Source organism: Neodiprion pinetum, chromosome 5 (assembly GCF_021155775.2).
Source record: "Neodiprion pinetum isolate iyNeoPine1 chromosome 5, iyNeoPine1.2, whole genome shotgun sequence".
Classification (NCBI taxonomy): Eukaryota; Metazoa; Arthropoda; class Insecta; order Hymenoptera; family Diprionidae; genus Neodiprion; species Neodiprion pinetum.
The window spans coordinates 4,145,910-4,164,288 of record NC_060236.1 but is presented as its reverse complement, the minus strand read 5'-3'; the positions used below and the strand labels follow the sequence as shown (position 1 = coordinate 4,164,288).

At 39.6% G+C, this 18,379-nt stretch overlaps 4 protein-coding genes across 9 annotated transcripts; 2 read left to right on the top strand and 2 right to left on the bottom strand.

Annotated features, from left to right (window-relative positions):
- Positions 1–201: 201 nt before the first annotated feature.
- LOC124220355 (collagen and calcium-binding EGF domain-containing protein 1-like) lies at positions 202–2,821 on the bottom strand. 2 transcript variants are annotated; one of them, XM_046629100.1, is made up of 6 exons: positions 2,099–2,821; positions 1,655–2,002; positions 1,295–1,550; positions 925–1,194; positions 627–793; positions 202–562 (listed from the first exon to the last, which is right to left on the bottom strand). In XM_046629100.1, exons 1-6 carry the CDS (start codon positions 2,119–2,121, stop codon positions 319–321), a joined length of 1,308 nt encoding a protein of 435 aa, XP_046485056.1. In that variant the 5' UTR covers positions 2,122–2,821; the 3' UTR covers positions 202–318. The 2 variants fall into 2 exon arrangements, with proteins under 2 accessions (XP_046485056.1, XP_046485057.1); XM_046629101.1 differs by having other exon boundaries at positions 2,763–2,821.
- Positions 2,822–3,211: 390 nt separating this feature from the next.
- PIG-O (phosphatidylinositol glycan anchor biosynthesis class O) lies at positions 3,212–7,868 on the top strand. 3 transcript variants are annotated; one of them, XM_069136649.1, is made up of 5 exons: positions 3,212–3,437; positions 3,604–6,189; positions 6,261–6,431; positions 6,537–6,760; positions 6,919–7,868. In XM_069136649.1, exons 2-5 carry the CDS (start codon positions 3,621–3,623, stop codon positions 7,111–7,113), a joined length of 3,159 nt encoding a protein of 1,052 aa, XP_068992750.1. In that variant the 5' UTR covers positions 3,212–3,437; positions 3,604–3,620; the 3' UTR covers positions 7,114–7,868. The 3 variants fall into 3 exon arrangements, with proteins under 3 accessions (XP_068992750.1, XP_046485047.1, XP_068992749.1); XM_046629091.2 differs by having other exon boundaries at positions 3,541–6,189; XM_069136648.1 differs by having other exon boundaries at positions 3,212–6,189.
- Positions 7,869–8,236: 368 nt separating this feature from the next.
- Positions 8,237–11,927, bottom strand: LOC124220354 (uncharacterized). Of its 2 annotated transcripts, XM_046629098.2 has the most exons (4): positions 11,791–11,927; positions 9,299–11,271; positions 9,108–9,137; positions 8,237–9,027 (listed from the first exon to the last, which is right to left on the bottom strand). In XM_046629098.2, exons 1-4 carry the CDS (start codon positions 11,903–11,905, stop codon positions 8,911–8,913), a joined length of 2,235 nt encoding a protein of 744 aa, XP_046485054.1. In that variant the 5' UTR covers positions 11,906–11,927; the 3' UTR covers positions 8,237–8,910. The 2 variants fall into 2 exon arrangements, with proteins under 2 accessions (XP_046485054.1, XP_046485055.1); XM_046629099.2 differs by lacking the exon at positions 9,108–9,137 and having other exon boundaries at positions 11,791–11,926.
- LOC124220353 (uncharacterized) lies at positions 11,901–16,347 on the top strand. Of its 2 annotated transcripts, XM_069136651.1 has the most exons (10): positions 11,901–12,568; positions 13,140–13,196; positions 13,309–13,639; positions 13,758–13,974; positions 14,070–14,471; positions 14,555–15,121; positions 15,229–15,319; positions 15,393–15,849; positions 15,942–16,072; positions 16,162–16,271. In XM_069136651.1, the coding sequence occupies exons 2-9, from the start codon at positions 13,178–13,180 to the stop codon at positions 16,069–16,071; spliced, it is 2,214 nt and encodes a 737-aa protein (XP_068992752.1). In that variant the 5' UTR covers positions 11,901–12,568; positions 13,140–13,177; the 3' UTR covers position 16,072; positions 16,162–16,271. The 2 variants fall into 2 exon arrangements, with proteins under 2 accessions (XP_068992752.1, XP_068992753.1); XM_069136652.1 differs by lacking the exon at positions 15,942–16,072 and having other exon boundaries at positions 16,162–16,347.
- Positions 16,348–18,379: the final 2,032 nt, after the last annotated feature.

Sequence of the window (18,379 nt, the reverse complement as noted above, 5' to 3'; positions counted from 1 at the left end):
GCAGGATGCATCTCGGTAATGATTGGTAATTATTTTCAATCATCGGTAACTCTGTCATTAATTTTTCTGACGTACAGAGCTTACAAGTCTAATCTGCTAATATTGTCTAATATTATCTGTGAAATACGGGTACATATTAGCTCAGTGATTGGTAATTATAAATAGATAAAAATTGATTATATTGAATGAAAATATTATATATTTGTCTGCCAAACTGCTTTATTTTTCACACTTGTAACTATTAGAACTATTATGCGACGCGCAATGATAATCAGTTGTGCTTATAACATATGTAATGCGCGTACAATACAGTAAATATTATGCGTCATATTGATACGAATCTTCTCCAGAATTCTCCAGCTCCTCGTCGTATGAGTATTCTGAAATTACGTCAATCTCGCTGTTTCTAAACTCTTCTACTTCGCCTTTTGGCGCATCTGTCAATTGCTTTGGCAATATCAACGTTCCTTCCCTAGCAGCTCCGCGTTGTTTTTTATGCCTAGACCTTTCCTTGTTCAAACGATGCCGTCGCAATGCTGCCTGCATGTCAAACCTTCTGGGTCTGAAATTATTGTCATTTTTATAAATATTATCACGTTCACAGTAATATTCTTTATCACACTCACATCGTATCCTTGAAAACTTTCTCCTGAAGCAACACTATGTCGTGCCTGACATCCGCCAAAAGTAGCAGTAAAAAATCGAAACTTCCCGGCGAGCCTCTGGGCCCTCTTGGTCCTCGCTCACCAGACTCACCCTTGGCTCCGGTTTTACCTGGTGCACCGATGGGCCCCTATTTTCATTAATATTTGACTATCAGGAATGCAAATTTAGATTCATCGGGGTTGTAGACATGATCCACTAACGACAAGCATATCTTCAGGCTTTAATGAACTGAAACTAGAAGTATTTCATTCTACTAACTACAGGTCCGCGCTGGCATTTGCAATAGCCGTTGCTGGTAGGTGCAAAAGAATCAAAAATTGAGTAGGCCTGTTCATTCCCCAAATTTTCAAACGACCGATAACTGTCCGTGTTATGGTGAGGGCCGTTCGCATCAATCCCTGGAAAACCGCGTGATCCAGGGGGGCCAGGAGGTCCTGGTGGACCCATTGGGCCTGGAGGACCGGAGGCATAACTCGATAATCTTATCGCTGTGCTAAGGGCGACGACTTTGTCTTGTAGCTTTCGAACCTGGAATAAAATCATATTCAGTCTAGATCGCTAGTAAATTCTTACCGATGTGAGGTCTCCGGGATCTTATCGATATAAATTTGCATATTTATTCTCTTGCCTTATCGTGCAGCCGCAAAACTGTGTCGCAGTTGGCGTAACATCTCGATGCAGCTGCTACTGTAGCTCCTTTTGACACCTTAATTTCTTCGCAAGTCCTGTTATCTCCTCTGAGAACAAATCCTTCTTTACAACGACATGAAAAGCCACCGGCATTGTTGATGCAAATTTGTTCACAGTCCGCTTTTCCCTCCACACATTCGTCGACATCCAGGCATACTGGTTTTAATCCTTGTTTTTGACGTTTTGGACTAAATCTATCCAGAAAGAAATGATAAGGAATATAAGTGATGATGACAATTATTTTTACTTTGTCAAGCTTCTATGTATTTATATGGTGTTTGATTTGTTTTGTTATTACTTGTAACCGTCCCAACAGGTGCAGATCACTCGCTGCATCAAAACGCTGCATTGTTGTTCGCATAAATTGAGGCTGCACGGATCTGTACCTTTTGGTATGCATTGACCATTCAGTAATGTGTATTCCGGACAGCAATGGACTCTTGAGCAATCCGTCCAGTCGTTATTAACGCCCCGGCATTTATATCTGGTTTTAATTACGTTTGTTGATGGACATTCGAGAGTTTCTGATACTGATGCTGGTAGAGCTTCATAAAGCGCGTCTAAGTAGTATCCTTCTTCTGAGATAACGTTTCTATTATCTACATACTCCTGCCGACTACTTGCAGCTGTCATCAAAATGTTGAATCTGTTCCAGAAACTCAGTCATGAACCATTTCGAATACAAGCATGAGCACAAAATATAAAAAATAATAATACATTGAAAAGTGTATCATGTACGTACGTGATAAGAAAGCTTGTCCTCATTTTTTCATAAATCTTTGTCTAGATGGCATGATAATTATATTCTAAAATTCACCTGCAGCGATTCCAAAATGTAGACAAAAATAAGAACTATCAACGATTCGGATTTTCCATCTATCATAAGAATGAATGCGAGAAATTTTGAAGCGTCTACAGTATTCTGTAATTATAGTTAAAGTGCTATTTTTCGTCTAAAGAATTTCAATCTCTTCACAGGGAATCACCTCGATCTCATTACACCGGTAGACTGAGACTGTTCAGGGATATCGTATGCTGAACGAGTCGCTTCTCAACTGTCTTACGTAAACTACTTAGAACAGATATACTCATACAGGTTATATTCACTTCTCAATACACTCAACTGCGAGGAACAATGTACCCTTTGTATTAACAAGCTAGCACATTATGCTTAAGTGGAATTGACTTGAAGACGATGGGTGTCATGTTTATTTCAAAGCTCCCTGAGTTTGAAGATCACCAATAACTCGTATTAAAAATATGTTTTTATTAAAAAATTGATACATACGTTACTTCTAACTATTATAAAATACGTTATAATCGTATAGAAATTGAGTTTTATCAGTTATTTTTTAAATCATTTTATCGTTGTCGTAAGTAAATTGAACATAACGTGTTATAGTTACTTTAATTTTATTTAACGAGACTGCTTGGAAGTAAACGTCGTCGGATGTTTCCGTCACGAAATTGTACGCCAGGAGAAGCTACGACTAAAATAGTTCTCCGGTTTGTTTTTTTTCTCATTTTTCTTTCCCTTCTCTGCTACCATAAACGCAGTCGTAAAACGAATAGGCAGTTTAGAATCTCCGTCGCGTCTTGTGCGTACAAATGTAAAACGAGAATTCGAATAATTTCAAGTAAGTATATAGCTGTATAAAGTAAAATTCTCCTGAAATGTGTTCAAACGAATCCATTATTAGAAGCGGGTTTGCAGTTGTCGATCATTAAACGCCTTTTAAATAACGACATTTTTTGCCGCAACACGTGCGTACGGCAATGTCCGGAAGCTCTCGGTGCGGTTCGTAAACAGTCGAGCGGTAAGCTCCGATTGGCTCCGACCGAAGTGAAGTTCGAATTTTCAACGTCACCGCTCACTAAGCGCGTGGCGCGACGCGTGTGGTCTATTCATGTGGTATTCTGCGATTTGCTGGCAAATTCAAGACGTTGCACTGCCACCAACCAAAAGGGGTGACATTCATCGTTTGTTGGTTATGGTAGTTATTACAACCGTCCGCGAGTGTCACTTTCATAAAAAAGTGAAGATCCACTCGATCCTAATTTATCATGAACACGTAACACCGGTGAGCGTGACAATTAGACATTGCTAATACTCTAGGGTAATACAGTATTCACTATTCATAAGAAAAAGCTGATATCAAGTTTAATCTTCCAACAACATCGTAGAGTCGAGTGATGTATAGTCTGTACAAAGCATGAGAAAACAGTGGAGCTACTTTGCATTCCTAGGATGGTTGGCCTACCTCATGATAGCAGGGCTCATCCTATTCACTCGAGGTTTTCTTCTCACTCGAATATCACGACTGGAGGTTGGACAGTGTGACATCAGGCTAAAACCCTGCGGCTTTGAGCCGGGGGATAAATGCAGCGGAGGTATCGACTTCAAGGAACTGTTTAACGACCAGGAGACAGCGGCTAAAACATGCCTCGGTACACAAGCCAGGGTCGTACTGCTCATGGTCGACGCTTTGCAGTACGAGTTTCTGGTGTGGAACGACAATCTAACTCCAGAAAATACTTCTTACCACCAAAATAAGGTACCTGTTGTCAAGGATGCCTTGAAAAAATACCCGGACACAACCAGGTTTTACAAATTCATTGCGGACCCACCGACAACCACAATGCAACGTCTCAAAGGTTTAACGACCGGATCATTGCCAACCTTCGTCGATGCAGGATCAAACTTTGCCACCGAGGAGATAAACGAGGATAATATCATTGACCAGGCATCCTCCCAAGGCATTGTATTCATGGGAGACGATACTTGGATGGGTTTGTACCCTGGCAGATTCATGAGACATTTTCCTTATCCCTCGTTTAATGTATGGGATTTGGATACCGTCGACGACGGAGTGAGACAACAGATTTTTATTGAATTAAAAAAGACTGATTGGTCTCTCCTTGTCGCTCACACTCTTGGAGTTGATCACTGCGGCCATCGATACGGTCCGAATCACCCGGAAATGAGCCGAAAGTTAACTGAAACGAACGACCTTATAGAGAAGGTAATTGCGACTCTTCAGGATGATATGATGCTGATCGTTGTCGGTGATCACGGCATGACTAGTACAGGCGACCATGGTGGGGATAGCAAGTCTGAGGTTGAGGCAGCGATGTTTGTTTATTCGAAAATTCCTCTGTTGGGTAAAAAATTTGCAAAAAATATCGATGAAGTGCATCAGATTGACTTAGTGCCAACTCTGTCGTCGATTCTGGGTATCCCTATACCTTTTTCCAATTTGGGAACAACCATATTGGATGTTTTGCCTCGTAACTTTCACAAAAATACAAATCTCAATGATTTTCAATATGCCTTACATTCTCTCTGGAGCAACATTGTCCAGACTAAAAACTATATCGATACTTATTCTTCTGAGAGTTCCTTATTTCCTCGTGACAAATTGGAGATTATTAGTCAACGATATCAGGCCATTCATGGGCGCATTAAACACATTGAGAATTTCGAGGAATTTCAGTCTTTCGTTAATGACGCCAAGTCTTATTTGGCAACGATAAGAGACATGTGTGTTGAAATTTGGGTACAATTTGATTCGTCTTTAATGTCTAAGGGTCTAGTTATCACCTTTTCAACAATCTTTTTTTCATACATGATAGTTGAGGGTATTCCTAGATACCGTATGCATGACATTTTTGAATCCAGTTTTTTGTATACCTCTGCTCTCGTTAATGTTGCAACATCTGTTCTAGTTGGTGCTCTGTACTTTTTTAAAATAATTGAAGATGTGGAAAATATCACTCTATTTGCCACCAGCATTGTCTCAGCTTTCATGTTTGCCGTATTGGTTGTACAGAATTGGTTGATTATTTGTATGAATTGGTACAAAAAGTGCAAGAGTCGGAAATGGCTGAACTTCACTTCGAAACTTATTTTACTCTTATCTATATGCGGACTTTTCTCAAATAGCTACATTATAGAAGAAGCTCTTGTCTTATCCTTTCTTCTAACTACTCTTATTTGGCTACTTATACTGAACATCAAAAGTAGCAAAAATGAAATTTCAGAAAAGAAGTCCAAGTCAGGGTTGAGAACGTATTCTTCCACAGTTTGGATAGTTTTGGTATTATTAGGTTTAATAGCGACTTGTTTTGTTAGATTTTCACACTATTTCTGGTCCTGTCGAGAAGAACAGCACCGCTCATGTACTTTCAATGAATTAAGAAAACCAGGAGCAAGCGTGTTACAGAGTACAGGGCGCATTGTCGTTATTGTAACTCTAGTAATAATAGCATTGTTCATATCGTTGGCTAGAATTTGGCTGCACAGCTGTGGCAACTTGGTAGGATTTTCTCCCAACGTAACAGCGGCGCGATATTTTCCTGGGATAATAGTCGTCTGCATGGGCGGATACTGGGTACTTCAACATCTTCCAAAAGATGCTAAAGTAAAATTTGTCAGACCGTGGCAAGTGAATATGCTAACTTGGGTAGTTTATTTTTGTATCACCGTTGGAATATTCTGCGTTTACCTATTTCCGCTGTACGTATATCTTTTGCCGAAGAAAAAAGAGTCGTTGAACGTTTACGGCCAAGAGAACATCATACCCCAATTGTTTAATGGAATGAAGGGACTCATTTGTCGAAAAAAAGAACACGAGGTTGAATCTGTGCCTGTTGTTTACGGATTGGGAACAACTTATAGCGCTACTTTCATCACGCTGAGTGTCTTCTTGACTCTTTTGTGCGCTCTACTGCTGGGCGATACCTTAGCACCATCAATTGTCATCATGTATATCGTTTGCATCTGCGTATTAGGAATCACGGCGATAGAAAGATACCAGCATGCAACAAATATCAGTGAGTATTAGAATGCAACGAAGAAACAGTCACGCTTCGGTACTACTAATGAAACTTTTTGTTTATACCAGATGAGCTGTTCGAAGTTCCGACTCCATCTTTGCTCTGCTGGTTTCTGATATCTGAGTATTTTTTTTACGCAACTGGCCATCAACCAACTTTTCCTAAAATCCACTGGAACGCTGCATTTGTTGGTACTAGTGGAATTTTTCAAACAAATGTTCTGCCAGCTGTGCTTATAGGTAGGGTACATTCTACTTTCTATGCATAAGCCATCTTGATCCGGGACCGAAGACATTTTACTGCTATCGATGTTATTTTTAAACGTATTATTATGCTACTTCCAGGAATAAATACGTTTGGTTCGCACATTTTATTGGGAGCAATGCTACCCCTGATAGTAATGGCTCCCTTCACGATTTATTTCATTTTTCCCAACATTGCTGGAAGTAAAGCTCAGTCGCAGAAGGATCTTAGGAGAGGTGAACTACTGCTTTACGAGTCTGATAACAGTCTGCTTACCACAGTATTCTCAGTTTCTGCAAAATATGTTCTGTTTCATGGAATTCGCGTAAGTCTCACAGATACTTTCCTGTAGTATAGGGCATTTGCTATGCACCAGATACTAGTAAACAGCTATAGAAAATGTCATTGAAAATTTAGAGAAAAAAAATCAATGAGACAAAAAACTTGGTCTCTCTATGTATTTATACTTAAAAATTGTTACAGATGTTTGGATGCATGTTGGCTGCCACGATGCATTGCAGACATTTAATGGTCTGGAATGTGTTTTCCCCAAAATTGATATTCCAGGGGTTATCGTTCCTTGTAACAACAGGTAGCGTCATGGTATCATTTTTGTTATTAATTAGGTTACACGATCAGGTCGACAAGTTGTGTAGGCGAATTTCTAAGAGTAGGTGATAGTAATTTAAATATTTATTTTTCGCTTCACAGTGATCGCCTAATGATAGGTAACGGTACACTTTTAATGTGTACTGTCTTGCGATATTTGATACGAAAATAATTATACTCAAGAGCTTTAAATACGCTGACGTGAATGTGTTAATTTATCGTTAAATGATTCTAGAAATATATTTTTATTGTGCTATGAACAGTTTCGTAGATTGTAGATAAATAGGGAATATTGTTTGTAGAAAATGATAAAATGCTCAAAGGGTGCGTATAACGTTTGCAGAATTTAATTGACGATTCCGTATTCCTACGTGCATAGAGCTTGGCTGTTAGATTTGTATTCAATCGAATCTTATCTCACTCCTTGTTTCAAAATCTCACAAATTATAGGAATTAGGAATAATTACGTAGAATTTGTTACATGCTTGTATTCATATAATAGTTGGACTAGCATTAATACTAGAGTCTGGAGTACACATGTATTGTAAGCTGAGAAGTATTAACTCTATTTAAATTTACCTTATTAGTACTTTTTAAAAATCGACACAGTATTTCTACTGAACAATTTAATTTATTGCATTATCGTTTTATATTTTATCATAAGTTGATCAAGTTCATTTTAAATCGCTAGTCAACATTGCGAATTGTTACTACGTAATGTCAGTTTCTTTTTCTAAGTTAATAAATTGTCAACGGTTGATTTTTGGTCTACAGTGAATATCGTATCGTTATATTAACGTCGTTGCTTACAGCGTGATATTTCATTCTTGAAAAAAAATTTTAAAGTGAATTACTTACATTGATTGTTATAATTTGAAGTAACTTTCGTTGGAGCATACACATAAATTCACATAAAAAAAAAATCGACAAACTAAACTACATGTATTTTAGCGAGTTCATTTAGACTCGATTTACTGTTGAATCACTGCCACCAACAATTCTCAATAACTTATACTCATTGTCTTTAGAAAAAATGGTGATGAAGATGTAGTACAAATATAAAGCTATTTTATAGTGTAAAAAGTAAAAACAAATTCTTTATGGGGACTTTATACATGGTTTTCGCCAATTGAACAAAGTACACAGTGACCCAGCAAATTATGCAGTATCAGAAAATTTTTGTTTTAGTAGAAACTTCTGGGTATTTCGAATTGTTCCAGAAATTTGTTTGCTAAGCATTGACCATTTCTTTGCCTACTTTGTTTTATCGCACAGACTAATATATTATGCCCAACGTCCATATATACGAAGTATCGAGCACACTGATGCTATCCTGCGCGCAATGCATTGCTGACTTCTAAAAAACTTAGCAACGCACTTGATGCAGGATTGCACCTGTGTACGCTGTCTGGTATTTTGGATTATTATTCGAATAAGCAACCATCGGGACAATATTTGTTACCCAATCCCACTAAAATGTTTTTTTTTCGTTACTTGGTGTAAATAAGTCTAATTACTCGTCATGCATTAATATTTATTTCATATATACTCACTCATAGTGTATAACCAAATGTTACTGATACCTTTTCATTCGTGATATTATAAAGATAATGAAACATTTTCCACCGTTTTGCCAGGAAGATAATACTAGAATTTCTGTTTTTGTAAAGCTTGCGTTACAGTGTAAAAATTTTTACTTAATGAAAGCTTTATTAAAATGCGGTACACTATACATTTTGTTTTTCATTATACTATACACTACTTTAAAACTTATTAATTTCTTAAATTTTTTTTTTTTGTTTCTTTTTTTTTGTTATGGCGTGTGACTAGAATATGCTGCGATTATAAGTATTTTAATCACTTATCTCAGTGATGAAAATGATGATGATGACGATTGTTTTGGTATTCCTTTTCCATATTATTCGACCAATCTTGCCACTTTGCGGGATAATTTTGATAAACTTGCCCACCACTCTGTCCATCCTGTAACATTGAGAGTTAAAATAATTACTTATACTTATCTGACCAATCTTGGATGAATTAACATTCTATACGTCGCTGACCGTCGTCATATCTTTAGCCGGCATTTTGATCTGAAAATAAAATTATATTACCGCGTTTAAACGAAAATTATTCTTCTCTTTGGTTTTTGTGATTGAAAATTCCATTTCCCGATATTCTCGAACAAAAATAGATACATAGTTCATATTTTAAGGACAACAAAAATATAAATAATAACCAAAAATTGTCTTACCAGAAATTTTACTCCGCCACCTTCGTGTCCTGGTACAGATCCGCCCCCAGCTTGGATGGATTCGATGGTACCAGGTGGGAGACTTTGGTATCCTTGATGCATTTGCATTTTAATTTCCCTGGAATCCTTACCAGGGATGAAGGAGTCAGTATCTACGATATCGTCATTAATACCCTGCTCGCTACGACGAGGAATGTCCGGTTCATAGAGGGAATTTCGCCGGGTGTTAGCACTTCCGGGATAAGCAACCCAGAATGAAGTTGGACTGTCGGATAGAGCTCTTGAAAATTTCGAAGAAAATCCTTTCGGCGTCAGTTTGGTCGACGCAATTGTGTCCAGCTCGTTTAACTTCGCTTGAATCGCGTCAAGAACGGCCAAGCTCAAACCTCCATCCTCCGGCTTAGGCGTCGTCGCGGGTTCCGGTTCTTCTTCGTAACTAGATTTGATCGCTTCGTTAACAGTCGCAGTAATGTTCGTCTGTAGCTCCGTTAGCATGTCGAAAACCTGCGCCAGGATTATCATTCTCCGCTTGTAAGGCAGTGTTCCGATATCCGCGACTGCTGTTGCGCCAGGCCAAATCGGTGCGAAGGGCTTGAACGGTTTGGAACCGGGAGGAGATGTCGACGCGTTTTTCTGGTAAGCAATCAAGTCGTTGAACGTCGCGACCATGTCGTCTTTCAGCACGCTCAGCTCTCCGATGATGGAACTGACGATTTGGTCCTTCGCCGTTATCACTGCCTCGTGGTCTGTAGCAGGCAAGGAACGAGTGTACGCGGAAGAACCGGCCGCGGAGTAGCCGAACGGTAAGGAGCGAGTTTTCGCGCCTGGGAATCCCGGCGACATGGACGTTTCGTAAGGGGAATCACCGGCCGCTGTAGAAGCGTTCAGTTTTAGAGAGTCAAACAGTTTATCCAGGAAAGTAGCCACCTTCGTGTCGTATGAAGCGGGATCGGGAATCACAGTTTCTGGAAACCAAAATCCGGGCGGAACTATCGTGCTTTTTGGCACCGGGACGTCGGTCACTGGTGACTCTGTGCTGGTTGCCAAATTCTTGAAGAGGGTGTCGAGGAACATTGATTTCTTGCTTATGAATGCGCCCGGGCCGAAGGCGGCGCTCGGGCCGAAGGCGGGACCCGAGGTCCCGAAAAACGGACTCATAGGTCCGTACATCCCCGGCAGATATTCCTTTGGTACCGAACCGTCGGTAACCATCCGTTTGGTGAGGTCTTTCGACGTTTTCGAATCCTTGCTGCCGGAGAAAATTTTGTCCAAGGGAGATTCTTTGGAGACTTCTTTTTCCCCCGTTTCGGAAACCTCTTCCGGTATCACGTGCATGCTCGAATATGGAGGTGGTGGCTCTGTTGCGCTGCTCGAGGGTTCCCCGTTTTTAACAGGATTTGGACCCGAAAATCCCCGTTTTATAAATGACGAGCTAGCGTCTGTATAAGATGCGGCATCGCCGGAAGTAGCAGACTGTGCGGAAACTGGGCTAAAGGGACCAAGGAATGGCGACTTGGGGCCCATGGGTCCGAATAACCCGCGTTTTATGTTGCTCAATTCTCCGGTCGGTAATCCGTTAAGACTTTCGGAATATTTCATATTCGGGCTGAATTCTCCACCTTCACCGAAACCGGACGCGTACAAAATTGGCAAATCGTTGTTCATTATTCCGTCCGATGTGGAATCCAGGTCTGTAGTTCCCTTCATATTTATGTCTTCAGATCCGTACATACCGGCAGAGTTTGTTGCGTACGGGCCCAGGCCATACCCCGCATAAGGCCCTAAACCAAACCCCGGAAACGGTCCCATCGCCGGTCCCAATCCTCCGAACATCTTACTCAGCATGTCTGTCTTTTTTGCGATCATCATTCGCGGATCTACGAATTTTGGAAATAGCGACGGTTTCGGGATGTACGGTATTGACATGGTTTCAACTTCTGACAGCGGGGGAGGCCCCAAAGATCGGGCAAAAGCTGAAATGAAAAATATACGTCTTGAATTAAATGGACAAAGTAAGGCAGCTCTTCTTGATTCATATTGTAGAGTTTCCTAGAAAAAGAGAATATGTTTGACTGTATGGGAAAAAGCAAAATCAAGAATCGATTTCTTAGGTATAAATAAAACTGAAAAATTTTCAAATTTGTTTTCTAACAGTTTTGAAAAACGATTTATAGGCAAATGTGGTAGCTTGTACTATGGACTCTAAATGTATAAATTTTAATCTTGATTCGGATGAGGAAAAACTGAACACGTTATTCTAAATACTGTGAATTGAGAATTTTTTTTTACGGACAAATTGACAAATATTTGCTCTTACTTACATTTTATTTCTAGTGAACGATTACACACCTATGGAATCAAAAGTTTATTTACGGTCTTAGGCTTGTGATTTACATATTCGAAAAAAATGTGTAGTTTCAGTTACCGACGAATACTGATTACCGACGACAAGTTCAACGCGACCGACCGATAAAGAAAGAATCCCAACTTACCGGGCTTGGTAACAAATTTCGCCCATGGTGCTCCAGGTGGCGGGGGTGATTTACCCGCGACTACGGCGAGGAATGTGGATAAAACAACAGCCGATCGTAGTTGGTTCCCGATCATTGCAGAACTGTTTACTGGACTCGGTATTATTTCCCTTTTATATTGTATTACAGCTAATTGAAACTGTAATCTATGCAAATACGGTACACCGGCTGAGAATGCAACCTGTTGCAGACTTGTGTATTAACATGTAATCCGCGAATTGTTTCCACCCGGCTCCATGCGGATTAAAGTGCCCGACAGCTGCATTCTCGCTCCAGTCTCGTCAATTTCCTTCTTAAAAATAATGCTCTGCTATTTCTGTTCGTTCGTTGATATGAAGCATATATACAGTAAAAAAGAAGAGTTATTTAATAAATTTAGATCGTATTACCATGGAAATTTATTATTATCTTTTTATTTTACATTGGGTACATTGTATTCACAAAGTTGCGAAAAGTCGAAAACGTAGGCCCAGACTATTGTTGAAAATAATCAAACGTCTTATTGGAAATTTTTTATTTATTTCCTTACTTCATTTGTCACCAATAAATACGAACCGCTTGTCTTTTGCTAGTATTGTTTCTATTAGCATTGTTTATTCGCGAGATATCTGTCCGATTAACATATGTGCACACAATTCGCGGATTGAGAGAATTATTTTTTTTTAACCGAGAGACACTTTACGTGAAACGAAGTGCATCATCGAAATACGCAAACTACTTCGACAGCGCGTTCTTAATCGTAAGTACTTTACCGATTTATTTCACCAATTGTAATTCATTATTTGAACGTTTTTGAACATACAATATATCCAACTCGTTTCTGTCGATGTCGGCAAATCGTGTCGCTGACAATGGCTGAATTATCTATCGCTATGCAGTCCTATTTTTAGCGGATTTTGTTCATTTTCACAATTATAGTGGTTTATAACTGCTTAGAAGTGTTAGGACTTGTGTTTGTAATTAGAATAATCAACATCCACGGCAATAGGAAACGTCTATTATGACCTATTTACGATCTTAATTCGCATTGTGCATATCGAGACGCTTACAATGTGTATGCGCGTGCCTTGTTACAACTAACCGCGTATCTGCTGCGAGTCTTTGCATACATTGTAACGAAGTATAGATGGAAGTTGTAGAGAAAAGGAGTATCTAACCAGAAATCTGTATCAGTATACCATTTTAAACTATTGATCGAATTCCAACTTGTTATTGAATAATATTTTTCATCAACTGCCTTGACCAAGGCTGTAATATTTCGTGGATTTATTTTTATTCGAGTACATATATATCTATGATTAAATTTTCAGATAAATAAATATAGCGAGATACTCCAATCCTAGGAAGAATGACCATGTTTGCATCTAGTGAGTATTAAATTATTCATGCATGACAATGGTATTCATTTTATTGAAATACTGAAGAACAATGAAAACCTCGAAACTCTTCACATTCTTGATTCTCATTTGCGGTGTAAAGACGCCCCTGGCGAGGTCATAGACGCTATAAGGCCGGATCTGGAGGCATTCACATCGCTGTGGACAGCTCTGAGGGTGAATTACGAGGGCACGAATATCACGAGGACCGTAGCTCGTCTGCTCCACATGTATCAGCCCGAGGAAGGCGTCGTGGCTTACGAAAGACTACTCAGAACCCTTTTCGTTCTTCTCGAAGATTTCGACAGCGACGGTCTTAGGTTTCTAGTTTCCATGGTACCACCGCCCAAGGGTGTCAACGAAGAAATTGTCAAAGAAGTATTCAACAGCGCAACCGGATTCGTTCGCGTCGATGCCCCAATATTTCATAAAAAGTGAGATTTTCCCATTCTCGCATGAAAGGAAAAACAACAGTCATAATAATATAGGGAAAATAGTAAAATGCACAGAGCGTAGAACTCTGATTACTTCAGCATAATTCTTTCCTTCTAGTACCTATTTCCAGTGCAGTAATGCCAGCACGAGTTCAGCTGCACCAACCCTTGACACTCCTTATCCTAGGCCTGTGTCTCGGTCCTGCAACGTCCAAAAACTCGAGAGTATCATTCCTTCAGAGAAATTATTTTCCGCCAAAAGTATGATAACCCAAAATCCCGTGGTCCAGAATGATCCTAACGTTCCAATAAACAGACTGAAAACATCTCCCCAGGTAACCATGCAAATCGTTTCTGCATAGCGTAGAGTGCAGATTAATTATTTGTTGTCTGAAAGACAAGTATTGCATACCGACTGATTGTGTTTCAGATAATACCTCCAGAATCTTCGGACGTTTTTCGCGGTTTTCCACCGAGCGAGATATTCAGCACCCAGAGTCATGTGCAGAGTATAAAAAACTTCTACAGACCGTCGGCGAGCTACGCTTTTCCCGCTCTTCCGCCCGGACAAGGATTCGTCAATTTTGCGGGTCAAATTGTCGCAAAAAATTCGGGACAAATTCAGCAATCCCTCGGCACGGGGCTGGTGGGCCCTGCGTATCGACCAAAATGGTTTCAAAACCCGTATTTGGTGCAAAAAAATAGCTATCCCGTTCCAAAGTATCAGAACTTCTACTTGAAGACCGTGAACAATCAGTACGTAAAAGTGCCCGCCGCAAAGGTGAACAATTTTTCCCAGGCGAGCATAAACACCTCGCAGGATTCTTATCAGGTGAGTAGTTTATTTCTTGGCTCTGTATTCGTTTTGCGATACTCGTAGGTTTTTCTCATATTAATTCCTTTTTCGACGTCCAGGCTATGTACAACAACGCCCATGACTACTTGAGGAACAGGAGTAATACCGTGACTAGCGGTTTGCTGGAGAAGGTACAACGACATAGAAGTCTTCAAGAAGCAACCATTAAAACTATGGTTGCGAAGCGCGAGTCATCGAAAATCGACGCAGTCCCTCAAGTTTTCGACGGTGGCGATGATCTTCCGAGTGTAGAGATTCGCTCCGTTGATGACTCCAGCGCTGTCAACTCAAATCAGGAGGAAAAAATTATTCAGAAGAAGACCACTATTGGTATTATTTCGAAGAGCAGAAATTCAACGGGAAAAATAAATAGTTCAAATTATTGCAATGCGTTACTGGAACCTACAGTTGCGAGCAATTACTTGTTAGATACTGCCGATGGTAAAGTTTTTACGGAGGATTACGCCGGTGCAGATAATTCAGCCGTGAATCAGGACAGCTTTGAACAATTTGCCAAAGAAGTCAGAATGAGACAGCGCGCTATACAGGAAGATATATACAAAATGGACATCGTTCACGGCGATTTCCTCTCTGAAGAAGGAATCGATGATAAGGAAGACGCCAGCGTACGTTTCAAATTTGTTACAGTATAAATTTTACCGGGTCTGAAAAGCATTGACTATAAAAATGAAAAATTTTTTTTCTTTCATTATTAAATTGTTATCATCCGCAGTCGATCAAATCCGAAATTCTGACAGCAAGTGAGGAGCTCATAAACAGTTGCAAGAAGTTTTTAGACCGAGCAAAATCGGGTGAATCTGTTGGTGAGTACATTTTTTAAATATTTGATATGAGCGATCGGCTATTATAAGATTTAATCTTTGTCGCCTGTAATAGGTCAACACTCTTCAACTCTTACAGAAGTCCCGATTTTTCCGAGAACCAGATCATTAAGCGACGTTCGTGAGGAAACGTCAGTCCAGTATCAGTCTGATTCAAATTTATGGAGATTGTTGACGACGAAAGATGATTCCGGAATTAACGCGGAAAAGATTGTTCAAGCCAGTGATATCCCTAAGACCCTGGAGGTCTCTTCGGATCAGAGGACGCCCCATTCTCCCGTAGAAATCGCCGCGATCAAAGAGGCGGAATCCGTAGACTTGGCACCGTCGAAGCGAGTGGTAAGAAAAAAAAAATTAGACGTGCTGACTGCCAAAGCCAAGAGTCAGAAGGCCGCTCAAAAAGGATCTGCAACCGTCTTAGTCGAACTTCAAGATGATGCCAGCCTCTCAGAAGTTGGGCCTAAGTCGTGCACCAGAGCGAAGAGCATTTCGCAGGTGGATTTGTCCGCTAGGTACGTTTTCCAACATGAATCATGGATGGAGATGAAAAATTTCAGAAGCCGATGTAACGAAGACGTAAATAGATCGTGATTTTGTTTACCAGGTGCCCCAAATCCATTGCTTCGCATACGTTAACATCTCCCATTCGTCCATCCACCACAATGGCCGAATTAGCAGCTTACAATAAACAATACTACGACGCATTGCTGAGCATTCAGAAAGCGAAAGGTTAAAGTTAGAACTTACCACCGCCCGCCTTTGTTCTTTGATAACGTTTTTAAAATTTTTGGAAAAATATTATGGTATATTATAATTTCTCGCAGCTGCCGTGGCAAACTCTCTGGCCATTTCATCGGTGGCAACTGGTCCGGTCGGTTTTGATCCGTACTATTATAATTACGTGCAACAGCAACATCGTCAGATCATTCAGCGTCGTCAGCAGCAGATTCTCATCGATCATCACCGTTATCCGCAGCAAAAATCACTGTCCACTGGACCGGCGCCCTGGTACGGACCTTCCGATTGGAGGTATCCCGTCATCGGACAATCCAGGTTACCTCACGGAGTAAGTTTTACTTATGTTGAATAATTATGTGTCTTTTCATTCGAAGCTAGTATTTGTCTACAACGAAATTGAATTTTTCCGATGCTTCTATTCTGAGCTTACATCGTGCTGATATTATAACGCCCTTTGCAGTAAACATGCGAACCAATTAGCTAATATTAAAATTTTTTTCACCGTTTTTCCTCAGCCCCAAATGCTCCATCCTCCTTCCCGTTGGCCCCCAAGTGTCGGGTGAGTTTGTTGTGCATTTTCTCATTTCTGTTTGTTCGTACAATTCACAGCAATACATAATATCTGGTCAAACTTATTACATGGCCGGATAAGATCGAACATTAACGTACGACCGACTCAAAAATCACAAATTATATAACCGCATTTAAAAACGTACGTGATATAGTCTTCGAATATTTCCGGTACTCGGAGTTTCAATTTGAAAAATGATCGGATCTTCGCTGACAGGTTCATGGGCAGGGATTCACAAATTTCCAGCCTGCCCCAAAGGCAGCAGACAAACGTCACTCAGCAATCAAAGGTGCCAGTAAAACGTAGGAAACTTGAAGAAATAGTTGGAAGGCTTAAAGAGACTGAAAGCAACGCCGCGACTAACTAACCGAGTGTATTCTAATATAAATAAAATTACCTCGCGACGGAGAAATTTGGATAAAGTACTTCTGTCACTCAGCAGGAATTATCTATTTGCATCGTACATCTCGATACTAACCAATGACCGTGTACATTATTATTTCTTGTATTACCATTAAAATTATTATAGATTGTAATGTTATGTAACTGTATATTGTTTTATCGCAGGCTTACGTATAGTACTCTATACATGTATAACTAACTGCTGGTTCGATCAATTCAGGCGTAATCCTCGCAAATTAAAATCTACCCTGATTGAATTTTTTCAATTTATATTCGTTTTATTCTATTTCCCAGATTATTCGATTCAACGTCGGGGGTATCCGAATGATACGTATTTTTATGTATAAGAATAAATTTAAAAACATTTATGTGTAGATTATTTTCGAGACAAACATTATATTCAACATTCGTGTTTAACGTGCCTCCGGTTGTAGGTATCTTAAGATGGAACAAATCGTTCGGCCTCGAAACATCTGCACTTGTGTTATTGGAATATAAAACGGAAAATTATTAATCTTACACGCAATATAATTGCGATAATGCATGCGTGTTATTACGTAATAGATGTTATTAAAAAAGAAAATCGCAGTTTAAAATATTCGAACCCTGCAGCTGCCGATTAAAAAGAAATATAATAATTCCAAAGAATACTTGAAGTATAAAATATTAGAAATAGAATTAGTTGTTGCATACCGTTTCAAAGGCTAAATAATGCATTGAATGATTTCTACATATAGATAAAAAAAAAAAGATATTTTATTATGTCATAAGAAACAATTTCGGACGAACTTACGTCTACAGTAAACAAATTACGTCAAAATTGTTGCGCAAGTGTATAAATTCTTTGAAATAGTAGCAAAATAATATGTGTTCTTGAAAAGAGAAACTTAGATAGTTTAATTAAAAACAGATAAAATTGGTTACGAATTTCTTCGGTATTCCAAATCCACCAATGAAGATGGAAAATTGTTCACGCTGCGGCAGGGCGTAATATGTACGCCAAACGTTAATTTACTTATGCGGTAACAGTTGTAAACTTGCGATCTGTGCGAAGTTGCAAAAGGTGCAAAGATCGCATAACAGTCTGCGAGCGAAAGAGACGAAGTACTTGTTTATAATTTAAACGAGACTACTGCAACTGTGCGCAATTACTTAAATATTATCACTCCGAACTCTCAGCGACAGGGTGACCCAGGAGTCATGCTATCAATCAATGCTCTTTATCATTCAGTCGCAATTTTCATGAATATGTATGTATATGTAGATATTCATGGATGCTCCCCGAGTCACACGTAGAATTTAATGCGATTTTATAACTCATATCACGCTCT